The 12,748-nt window shown below is 45.2% G+C and overlaps 1 protein-coding gene across 1 annotated transcript in view; it reads right to left on the minus strand.

Annotated features, from left to right (window-relative positions):
- The window catches only part of LOC126543282 (ubiquitin carboxyl-terminal hydrolase 10-like), a 105,238-nt gene that overhangs the window by 83,913 nt on the left and 8,577 nt on the right, over positions 1 to 12,748 (minus strand). The window contains exon 2 of the mRNA XM_055061803.2: positions 7,265 to 7,354. Coding sequence (XP_054917778.1) covers positions 7,265 to 7,354 — 90 coding nt within the window. The remainder of the gene's footprint in view (positions 1 to 7,264; positions 7,355 to 12,748) is intronic.

The following is a 12,748-nucleotide window of genomic DNA, read 5'->3' on the forward strand; positions in this document are numbered from 1 at the left end:
GCAACTGCAGTTTTCATGATTCTGAAGGCACAAGAAATGTGATTAAAACCAAATTTTCAATGGAAAGAATTGGCATATGAAGGGGTTAAAGCTTTCACCTGGACAAACTGCTGTCAGCAAAGCATATTAGAAAATGTTCTATGTATGCCATTATTTTGCTTGAATTGCTAAACTGTGTAATTCATGTCGCAATAGCAGTCAAAATACTAATTATTCTAACTTGTCAAAATTTACGCAGTGTGTTAAGGTTCTATTTGCTCTCATATTAGTTTTATGAGCTTACATAAACTAAAAAAGCAACCCCAACATTATTCCTTATGGAACAATTACAGTTTCTTTTAATAATAGTAATCATACAGTGCATTTTATTTTCTCATGACTGAAAGAAAAAATTTACCTCTAGATCAGAGAAAAAAAGAAACAAAAAACATGCGTTTTTTTTTTTGCACGCATTCATTTTTTTCGGACTGCCTGAATTTTCGAACGTTTTTACGTTCCCTAGAGGGTCCGAAAAATCAGTCGACTGTAGCACGAGGTGAAATTTTTGGGAGGCGAAATGGAAAAAAGAAGCTTTATCCGCATATAAGAGGAGTCAGGAAAACTCGAGGAAAACATTTATTTAAACTGCACTCCGCACTTCATTCACTGTCTTCCTCAGCTGTGCTCTCTTCGGATAGTTCTTTGTCGGACATATCTTCCCAGAGGTACTCATCCTGTGCCATCGAGCGCGTCCGAGATGCTGCAATTGAATGCGCGACGCACAAGGTCCTCTGGTATACTGGCCCATGCGTCCACAATCCACTTGCATAGCGCGGCTGGCGAAGCCCGCTTCAGCAGCCCGATCGGCGTCACTGCAGGCTCACCTGAACGCACCCAATCTGCGTCACGCCGCTTGACCGCGTCCTTGTTCACGCAAACATCTAAAGGCTGCACCTGAGACATCATCCCACCTGGGATAACAACTAGTTCAGTGCCAGATTCACGCAACAGCCTCTTCACTGAGTCGGCCAAATGGCAACGAAATACGTCCAGCACAAGGATGGACGGGAACGAGCACAGTGCGCCGGGCTGCCTACACCAGACGGACTTTATCCAGTCGAGCACAAGATTCTCGTTCCTCCAGCCTTTCTCATGGCATCCCATGACCACATTTTCTGGCACCTTTAGGCACTGTCTTGCGCTTGAAGATGACATAGGGCGGAAGCTTGCGTCCGTCTGCCATGTATGACAACATGACAGTAACTCACATTTTCTCGTTGCTAGTGGACCAGACATAAACTTGTTTAGAGCCCTTTTCGTGCAAGGTGAGGGGCGATGGCATGTTCAGATAAACCGGCGTTTGGTCAGCATTGCGAGATTTACCCTAGCTGGAAATTCTTGGACTTGCGCAGTGAAATAATGAGGCACTGGAAAGCCACGAGCAGCTCTTCGAACGATTCTGCGAAATTGAAGTTCGGCGGCATAAGAAAAAAAACCAGCACGGCAGATGTAGCGATAAATCCAGTGCTTGCTCGCTTTGAAGGCGGAGCTCTGTAGCTCTTTTTCTCTTGCAAGCTCCTTAGTTTTTGTCTACATAAGCTCCACGTTCACAGCTAGATGTGCGGCTCACTGTTGGTGTACGAACTCCGTCAAGGCGAATTCGATTTCCGGGAATGTCCCACTCTTCGGGCCGCGAAAGCTTCTTCGCGTTCCGCTGCAAGCGAAAAGGGCTTTCCTCGTTGACGCCAAACTGCCTCCTGGCTGCACTGTTGCCGATGTCCTGTGCAGCTAAAATAACCTTTCTCTTGAAGGCAGCCGAGTACTGTTTTCGTGGTCCAGACATGTTGGTCCTTCAATGCGGAATAAAAAAGATGCACTTTGCGAAGCGTGGTTTGCACATGTGCTGCCAAGGTGCGCACCCAACAATAAAGAAACAATGCTGTAATCACGCAGCAATAACGAAACCAAGCCGTAGCCACACAGCAATAAGGAAGCCAAGCCGTAGCCACGCAGCAATAACAAAGTCAAGCCATAGCCACGCAGCAATAACGAAAACAAAAATCTTCTAGCACAAATGACAAATTTTCTTTCGGATCCACATATAGTACGAGACGAAAATTTGGGACGCTAATAACAGGAAAAAAAAACAACAAAAAAAACTCGTATATACGCGGGTTTTTGCGGTAATTTGAAAACTGGGTTGAGCTATAAGGTGTTATTTTGGTTTTGATATCTTGCAGGTAGGCATGGCCGATGGTCACATAGCCAGTGCCTCCTCGAAACTAGTGAAGCCTAGTAGATCCTATAGTCATTGAGCATGCCCAAACCAAAGAACCAGCCAAGCTACTAAGTTGTAATGGCTGTATGTACAGTTTGTGGTGCGTGCCGTTACTGGCTCCACATGTCCTCCATTTGTGCATTTGCATGTTAAATAGCGACACAGTGCCAGGCGACTTCTTCAAGCAGTTTCACGTGGCTCTAATTCTACCCTCAATGTCTGCACTGATGATAGAGGGAAGCATAGGCCAATGACTGTTGCAAAGAAACCCGCATCAAATTGTCAAACATTGTCAAATTCTGTTATGTTGCCAGGGCATGGAGATTTAATAAATGCATTGACAGTACTTTCGTCTATCTGTAGTGGCATCATGGCAAAAGTCGAAACACCGATTGACCAGATCGATAACAAGTGCAAGTGCACATATTATATTGTAACTAGTGCGACTAGCACCAAACACTTAAGTGCCCACAAGCGACGCCCTTCTTGGCACAGTGCCAAGCATGGTTTCATCAAAGTACAAGGCCCACCAAACACATCTGTTAGTTATGTGAAATCTTGCAGAATAAACAGCAACATCGAAAGTGATTAGCCGAGATTACGGCACTTTTTCTTGGGGGGGCACTTGTGGAATAATGTCACTTATTATGGCAAATCCGAAATTTCAGACTTTCAGCTGGGGGTCCCCTTTGAGTGTGAATTATCGGTTGGCGACTGTAGAGTAAAATCTTACTAATTAAGAAGAAAAATTTCACAAACGAGAAAAACTATAAATGCAGGAAGCACAAGTACTGTGAAAATATGGAGCCAGCTACAGCAATACTTTGTGCACTTTTTATTGTTTGTACATACAGTTAATTCTATCCTGAACCAAAGTCCTTCAAATCCTGAAACTGGCCCTTGCTGAAGAAAAACTTATTTTGATTCTAAAAGTGGTCCTCACCAAGTACTAACTTGACTAGTCAACACACAGGTGCCTGATCCCAGTGGCAGCCCCAATTACAACTCCAGTGGCTGCGAACTGTCTTGACATCTCTAGGAGCCCGTGAATGAGTAAGACATGTTATCTACCGCCGAACACGCAGTAGGATTTTGAAGTGAAAACAGCCACTCATAATGATTATGTACTTACCCAATTCTAATGCATGCCTTTTTTCCAAGAAAATTGGTCTGAAAATTGGCTGCACGTTACAATTGGATACGAAATCAAAACCACGCTCACAGCATAGCCTAGTGTTAGAGCCCGTGTTATGTCATCACAAGATGGCACCAGACCAAATTTTTGCTTAGAGTGATGAAAAGGTAAGTTATTTTACACACTAGGCTCAGTAACAGTCATGTCATGTGTTTTTGGAACTCTGAAAACTTGCATCTGTTGCAGGATAAACTGGTCTAGGTGGGCCACTGTCTCATTTGCAATTGTGGCAGAGTGATTAGAAAATTAGGAATATGAAATGCAAAGGACTGCAAAGAGGGCGACAAGGTGTGGTTAAGAAGTGATTAAAGAGATGTCAGAGTGACAACGATGCACACTTATGAGCAAATAAATTTTCATTCCATGAAGGCAAACTCGGCAGGTTTCACTTAATCATTTTAATACTGATTGCCAGAATTGGAGGAATGTTCCAAGTCTCGTGCGAATTTTTTCAACAATATATATTATGTCTCAACAACACTCATTCACTATTTAACTTCATGATAATGATGATTGTATATCTTCGTTAAATATATACAGCTTATCGGCCTACTCAGGTCTATGCGGTTGAGGATTGGGAGATGTTGAAAGGGTGAGGAATATTCCTCCACATAATTACACTATGCAGAGAATGCCCAATTCAAGCAGCAAAGAGATACGGTGCCCCGAGGACACTGTCGGCCTCCAGTGAAGGATGGATCCAGCTCTTGAAGCTGTTCATTTGCCCACAGTGCTTTCATCAATGGATACACAAGTTAGCTGCCCTCACGGCCACGCAGTAGCCTTAGCCCCAAACAATGAAACATTCCCTTCCTTCGACCGCTTCCTAACCTTATGTGAGGCCTCCTTACAGCGAAGGGCCGATGGAGGAGCAAGCGTACTCTGAAAGCTCCCTTCGCCGTCCTCACATGAGGAACGGTTGCCGCATGCCTGGGTTCGAGAGGATCTCTTAAAGGCTTTATGCAAACACAATTATCCAATAAAAAATGTATCGTCACATAATTTTTAAATTGAAGTGCTAATAGAGACACATGTACGCTTTCTTCTAGTTTTGTTTACTGAACGTAAAAAAGTACCACATTATAGCAGAAAACTTGATGTGCTCCAGCAACGCTGGCATGCCGGCGTTATGCAACACTGTAGCAACGCCACTCATGCCAAACCTGCGACTGAAACAAACATGCCTGGCAAGACGTACTGTGCTCGCACTACTCCGCAGGCGGGCAACCGCGCACATGCACAAGCAAACATCATGTGGCTAAGCAGCGAGATGAAGCGCTCGTTCAAGGTCAGGAGCGGCGTAACGACGCATGAAGGTAGCTTCGGAGCTACCTTACGCTGAGGAAGCACCAAGGAAGCCTTCACTGAGGGCCCCTCAGTAAGGAAGCTTTCAGAGTGACATAAGGTGGCCTCACCGGAATGAAGGCTTCCTTACTGCGCTAAGGAAGATTTAACTGTTGGGCCCTAGACTCCCACATCGACGTGCGGATGGCAATTTCTTTGGTGATCTCACCTCAAAATTATTTTCTCAGCAACAGTCAGTCTTTCAGCGCAGATTAAGCACTGCACTATGCAATGCAAAGAACTGACCTACTCCAGTAAAAAGGGCCCTGAACCACCCTTCGGGCATGTTGAAATAACTTGGTCCGTGGGTAGCACACGCTGCTGTGAACATCTTAACTTGTACGCGGTGCATAGAGCTCGCAAACGGATTACGAAGTCACATTTCTCTCAAACGCTCTCTTTTCAACAGAAGGCCCTGTCCTCACTCTCTTCTGGCCGTTTTATTTCGTCATTCCCTTAGATAGCTGCTATTGGCCAATAGCTGACATCAAGCTGCGGTCGGTTAAATGGCATAGATACTGTGGCCGCTGTGGGGTGCAGCCATGAGTTCACTGACTAAGTGCACTGTGGCTCGCTGAGGACAACTGCATATGGCCTATGTTTAGTGCATTGTAGGCCCCAAAGGTGGAAGTCATGGCGTCTACGTTAACATCCAAAATGAAATTTGAACTGCGCACCACCGTGACATTTAGAAGGCAGAGCACTGTGGGCACGCCCCACTGCGCCGTAGCCTCTGCAGTGCAAGGCATTGAAGGAACGGGAGCACAGCGGAGGTTGTGTTTGATTGCCAATAACTACGCTTCTGCTGAACACACTGAAGTACTCTTTGAGGCAAAGTATTTCTGAAACAACCCATTTCCACTTCCGATGCCTTTCTCCTATTCAATAAAAAGTGGTTCAGGGCCTCTTTAAGCGTTTATCTACCTCTCACGCCTCTTAAAGGGCTCCTCGCCAAGCCCCACAGCAAATTTTGGTTCTACATTTGAAGTTGTAGGGTGCTGTCTGGGGGATGCCTTGCCACAGTTTTAGTAATTGCTTCATTATTAGAGAACATAAGAAAAACTGAAATGTCATATTTATACTTTTTGTGCGCAAACAAACAGGGACGAAGAATAGGGGCAACACAAGGACGAGCGCTCGTCCTTGTGTTGCCCCGATTCTTCGTCCCTGTTTGTTTGCGCACAAAAAAGTATAAATATGAATATGTTACAACTAGGCCGACTCGCAGTTATGAAATGTCATGTTGCTATGCTTCAAGGACGCAAGCTTCTTCGCCAATGTAGACAGTCTCTTTCAGCCTCGACTAGCTTTCGCAAGTGACTTTTCCCTGCCTTCTCCCATAGTGGAACTGAGGGAGCCCGTTATGTTTACATTGAGAGCCCAGTGTTTATTTCTCTTCCCCTTTTTGCTAAGCAGCTCAAACCTAGTGGTCGTATTGTGCATTTGACATTGTATGATTTTCTTAAGTCATATGCCATAATCGAAGACATTGAAGGCAGAGCACTGCAATAGAGGTTTTGCAATAGAAGCATTTGTGCGTGTAACATTGGCTCTCTGGTGCCCGACTTTCACACGTCCCCTAATAGTTTTCCCCGCATGGCTCTTGTGTCTCCTGTAATCCGGCTTGTCCGGGTAGCTAAGCGCCGGCGGCATTTGCTGATTAGTACAATAGATGGTGCAAGTGTTGTGCTGCTAAAACCACCTAACAATGGAGTTACTAGGGCGCAAAAGGGAGCAACCTGTTCTTTTTGGCTTGGAGTCGGCAAGCTGTGTGGAAGTTTTATGCGCTTGCCAGGCGTTTGCAAGACTATCCGACGAAAGGCTTAGGAGCAAGACACCAGGATGAACAAACACTATCATTAGAATGTGCCATCGTTAATGTGGCAGCACACAGAAACAAGTAGGCGGTGTACAGCATGGGTGCAAACATATTCACTCACTATCCGGTTGCAGTGAATCCATTTTCTTCTATTTAAACGCACGCCCATCAGCATGTTCCATCGGTAATACTTCGGCTAGTTAGCTCGTGCATAAAAGGCGCAATAAATGCCCTTGTGAGTGCCTGTAATACTGTGTTGTCGTCCCTCTGTCACAAAAGCATGTTTTGAGACCACACAAAAAGAAGGGCATGCGGGCACCTGTTAGAAATTTAGCTTGTTTTCCTGCTATGCAGCCACTCGATACTTTGAAAACACAATTGCCACCCTATGATTTAAGACTTAATTGTATGTTTACAATGCCAAAACCTGGTGATAGGCCCGTTAAGCCACAGCCAGCAGTTACAACAGAAATGCCACTGCATCAAGTGTACAGGGGCCTGCTATACAGTGATCTAGGTTATGTTAATCAATCTAGGTTATGTTACGGGTGAATGCATGACACAGGAAATAACATTCCCACATACTTCATTTGCCTAATTGTGCTTGACACACCTCCCTGGTGTATACACCATAGGTTTTGCAACTTACCTCAACACAATCGCTTCCATTCCTTAAGGCCTCATCTAGAATTTGTTGATCTTTATCTGGCAAATCAGCCCAGTTGAAAAACTCCAGGCTCTAGAAAAATCAAAAACAAAACAAAGAATAAAACTACACGCCATACATATGCATGGAAGGGAAAAAGAAAAGGCACAGCACTTCAGCACCCCAGGCCTTGGTTTTGGCATTTGCTTTGATATCACCAGATGACACAGCTACATTCAAAGTGGGGGAATGCAAAGGAGTGTGAAGTCCCCACTGCCCCCCCCCCCCCGCCCCAATATTCCCATCAGTCATGCATTACGACAGTCAACAACTAACTTAACTTATGGGGTTTTACGTGCCAAAACCACTTTCTGATTATGAGTCACGCCGTAGTGGGGGACTCCGAAAATTTGGACCACCTGGGGATCTTTAACGTGCACCTAAATCTAAGTACACGGACGACAGTCAACAGATGCATCAAGGTCGCACAATTTTATTTAAAAGTGCAGCAGACTTTCTTAAAAGAAAGCAAAATGCAGAAAGATGTTTTCATTTTCTAGTGAGTTCTCATAATTACCGATTAATTAAATTTCTATTCAGTAAAGTCAGCAATGTCCATTCGTAAGATTTGACTCCCGCATCCAAACCACAAGTAAAGGAAAACTGACAATATTTTGTCTTGCCTTTTTTTTTCCCTGTTAGCGCCGATTTCATAATCATCGTATGACATCTCAATTCGTTGAATGTGCAACAAATTTCTCCCCAAAGTCATCTATACATAAGGAAAATTGGGGGGGGGAGGGGGGGGGGGGGCGGTGTTACGTGGTACCATTCATGCATGGTGATACGAGTTCAGAGGACAGTAACGGCAGGGCACCAAGCTTATTATCCCATGTGGAATGCAGAGTAGAAGAGGACAAAATTACTTATGCAGTGTGCGTATAGCTTTCAGTGGGACACGAGGGTTGCAATGTGGGCTTGTTGGTAATGCATCTTCAAGGGGTTTACGGTAGCGCGATTAAAAGACGGGACAAAAGAAGACACAGGGACACACACAGCTGTGTGTGTAACCCTGTGTGTCTTTTGTCCCGTCTTTTAATCGCGCTACCGTACACCCTTCCAGTGGGACATGGGAATAATGTTGCTTGCGACCTTTAGATCTGGGGGGGGGGGGTATTCTGTAAGAGTGCACCTAGTCGACTGTCCATTTCGGCCACTGCCGATTGGATACAGCTGTACAAGCAAGGAGAAGACGAGCGGCTCCAGCCAATCAGCAGCGTTCGAAATGGACAGTCCACTAAGTGGACTCCTAGAGAATACCTCCCCAGGCTGACCTGTGCGTGTGTTGGTAGTTTGTGACCACCACCTCCAATTTTAGTAACTTACAGGTTACTTGTGAAACTCTACGCCAAAAAGCCGTGCTCCATTTGGCAAGCATTTTGAAATGGTTACCTTAAAGGCCCCTGAAACAGTTCGGACAAATTTTGTTGACGCATAGGGTACAGCTAAACTTCGCACCACAATTTATGTGAAAAGTCTCATATTAAGAGAGCTACGGACAACTACAAGTTACCCTCCTACATAGTCATGCATTTTCTCCTCAACTAATTAGTCGAGTGATCGGGGCTATGCTCCGCCTTCACTGGCTCTGTGCCATGATGGCAGCATGTCATGTCGTCGACTTCCGGTTCTCTAGGAGAGAGCGTGCGAAGCCTCTCCAAACTCTCTGTCAGCTGCTTGGCAGTTGACCCAAAGCGCGTGCTATCGAAGCAGCGTGCGTTGCAAGCATTCTGTCGCAGCACCTAACGTGTCTGCATTGTAACCACAGGTGAGCTGGCCGTTTCGACGGATGGCTGGAGGCATAAACTAAAGCTGATGAAGGAACTTTAGTGTAGACGTACGTGAACGACCTGGTCAGTGTGCAAAGTCCAGCCATCTGTTGGCACACAGCTTAACCAGTCAAACAAAGCGCTAACATTGCTCTAAGCGAGTGCAAAACATTTTAGACATTTACAAAAACAATGTGTTAACGATTACACTCCTGCGAAAAATTTGCACCAGCAGCAAAGAAGAATACATTTCGTTACTGCTACTGTGTGTGGTCGAGCTCAGTGCCACCAGGTGACTGCACCATGCAGACCATTCACATTTGCACTTCTGCTCATCCCGTGAAACGGCACGGTCAAACGGCCAGGTCCAGTCAGGATTCGCAAAACACTATTGCTTTAGTAATCCTCTGGTGTAAAGCGACAGCCGCAAATGCGCAAATCCTGGCGCTGATCGGATAGTGGCAATCCGATGTGCTGCAGCCAGTCCGCTCGTGTTTTGCCTTGCAGAGGAACACGATGTCGCAGCTTGAAATATTGCTAGTCACTATGTTTGCAGTACACAACGCAACAAAGTCGAATCATAATGCTCGCAAAAAGACAGACCGACTATGATCGCGGAGCTCTCGTCAAAATGGAGCATGTTGTAACACAAGCAGACGATGCTTGGTTTGTGCCGGAAGGGCTTAAGTGTAGTGAGAAATTGTACTTGTGCATTCTCTTTCTGTTACTTTTTATAGGAACAAATAAACTAACATTCCAACTATTACAAACATCATTTGTTAACCATAAAAGTGGAAAAAGTATCGATGACGCACCCTGGGCAGCCAATGGGATAGCTCGCCCTACTGACGCCAATTGGGTGATTTACGTCAGACGGGTAGGCGCAGCTGAAAATTCCACAGAGCAGTGTGCTGCAATAGGCAGCGTTGTATATTTTTAAAACCTTATAATAAATTACACGATTTGCATGCCAACGGTCTCGTCAAGGTCGTTCAAATTGGCACGTCATCACCGGAGACAGAGTCAGCAGGGTGTCTACCATGTTGACATTTCCAAATTGGGAGAGATTTCCAGGTTTTCCCTGAGTGCCTTTGCAAAATTTCCCGAGTGATGCAGAACTATGTTTTATGTCAAAACGGGCTGAAACCATATCGCCCAATGCTGTCACACTCTAGTAAGCATATGAAAAAAATAAAAAAATAATTTAATCCAATTTGAATACTAAGGAGTAGTGTTTGTTATTAAAAAAAAAAAATAAGAATAGAAGGGAGGGGTTAGTAAAATGCACAGCAAATAAAATGTCTTCGAAAAAAATTGCAAATCGGGTCGGACATTCTCAAATACGAATAAAAAGGAGATGCATACAGAAGCAAATATTTTCGAATATGAGCTATTTCTATCAACTGATGGCAAGCTCAGTGGTAAGAGGCTCAAACTTTGTCACAATTGAGATTCTCTCTCAACAGCTTGTAAGTCAACCTCAACTGTCCTGACACTCTCAGCCCGTGCACGACGCCTCAGTGTTGCGTTTCACTGCTTTAAAGAGTTTATTTTGGTTTGGATGAGGGACACCTGAATCTCTGCATCAAGCAACACTGTTTTTTGAGCTCAAGCTCCTTCAAAACGGCGGCAGCACGCTTGCTTTCCCCTTCATTCCTCAATGCATAGGTCCTTTCTATTCTTGTCCTCCTCCTGCCACTCGTTCGCCCCACGGACCATTTGACGCATCTTCTTGGTCAGTTGCACAGTCCATGTCCGATTTTTGAAACTCCCTAGGGGCCGTGAAAACGTACGAAAAATTGGCCAGTTGGAAAAAAATGCATGTCATTTACTGCCCTTAAGGGCTCAAACCGCCACAGGCACATTCGAGAACGCTCTGAAGGCCTGTCGGTACACATATTAGGCATGTCGGTGCTCACACTCTGACAGGAAATACCGGGTGCACGCATGTATAATTAAGGAATACATACTGTGTCCCATGGCAATAGCCCCTTCCCATGCTTATGCTTCATTGCAATACTTTTGCGTATGCTTCCCCAAGTAACATTTATGTACAGAGGCGATGCTGACTTTCAGAAACCGGCATTATGAAACGCATTGTGCTTTCTAAGTTTCTAAGCCAATCGCGAGGACCACAAAGGCGGAGTCGGTGCCATTGCTGACAGCAGCGAATTCTCTCAATGAAAAACATGGCACCCAATAGCAAAAAGCTTAATAGCGAACGTCGAAGCAGCTAGATCTAGCGTTGCCGTGGTGGCTACAGCTGCCAGCGGATCTGCGTGTGAGAGCGCCGGTTCGAGGCAGCGAGGTAATCAAAACGGCAGCGGTGGTGGCTTTGATTAATACCATTTCGGACCTGCGGTAACGGTAAAAAGTCCGGAAAATCAGACGGTGGCGTCCAAAATTTCAGACATTCTGATACATTGACTCTATGGGGTATGTGATGGTCCCGCAAAGCCATCCAAACTATCGGTCATCCGGAAAGTCTGTCATTGACTGGCAACTCCTCCAGCCAACGACAGGGCGTCAAAGATGATTCATTACGATTCCCGTCTGTTACTCGAGCCAGCATTACCGTGACTTTCGACCCTTTCAATAAATTACAGCTAATTTTTCCTGATAGAGGCACAAATTCCCTGTGTTTTCCCCCGAGTTTTTCCACACTACTCAAGATCCCTGAGAATTCCCTAATTTCCCAGATGGTAATTACCCTGAGTCAGTGTACGATCCCCCATCCCGTTTGTGCCCAGTGATGTGCGTGTTTCTGACAAAACTCCCTTCTAAGGGAAAGGGTAACAAACCTCCGGATTGGTGAGACCTGAGGTCATTGGTCTCCTGACACCGGATTAGGGGAGGCGATTGAACAATGACTTCGCAGGGGATAAAAAGAGCGACGGATGGCTGGGGTGATCAGCTGCTACAACTTCTTCATGAACTCTTTCTGCACTACTTTGAATTTCCTTGTAAATATGTAATATAAACTTGTGCGTAAAACGTCCTGTATATCGGGCCCAGCCCAACGTTCCCTCACTCCCCCACGAGAAAAGTACATTCCACATCTTTGGATCCCCAGTCGCAACACCACTAACTCACCTTCAGAAAAACAATCCTTTGAACACTATCACCCAACCAGCATCTTGGCAGCTAGGAGTGGACCACTCTTCCACAAAAGTTAAAAAAAGTATGGTGGCCACTTCTGGTGCAGTATGTCAAAAATGAATTTGCTGGGCAAGGAGGCATGAGCCTACCAGGAGGCCCAGACTGGGACCTTAGTGCACTTTACAGAACTGCAACATCTGTTTTCAATGCAAAGTTAGGGATTTGTGAACTCTGTGCTTCAATTTTTTTTTATGTCAATCAAGCATGTGATAGAATGGTGGTACAGTAAAGTGCACCCTGACCAAGTCACAAGTCATTCAGGGACCACCATATGTATAGGTTTGATTTAATGGGTTTAGCATCCTACAGCAACAAAAGGCCATAGAGATTAGATAGTGTTCTGCAAGTTCTTGAGGGTAGGCATGAACCTGTGGGCAATGTTGTGTGAAAGAGCAAACGTTCAATAGCATGATAGGGGAGAAGAAACGGGGATGAGCGCTTTCACACAAGGTGTTTGAACACCAAATAGCACGAGTTAAGCTACTGTGGGCAATGCTTA

The sequence above is a fragment of the Dermacentor andersoni genome, chromosome 1 (genome assembly GCF_023375885.2).
Source record: "Dermacentor andersoni chromosome 1, qqDerAnde1_hic_scaffold, whole genome shotgun sequence".
NCBI lineage: Eukaryota > Metazoa > Arthropoda > Arachnida > Ixodida > Ixodidae > Dermacentor > Dermacentor andersoni.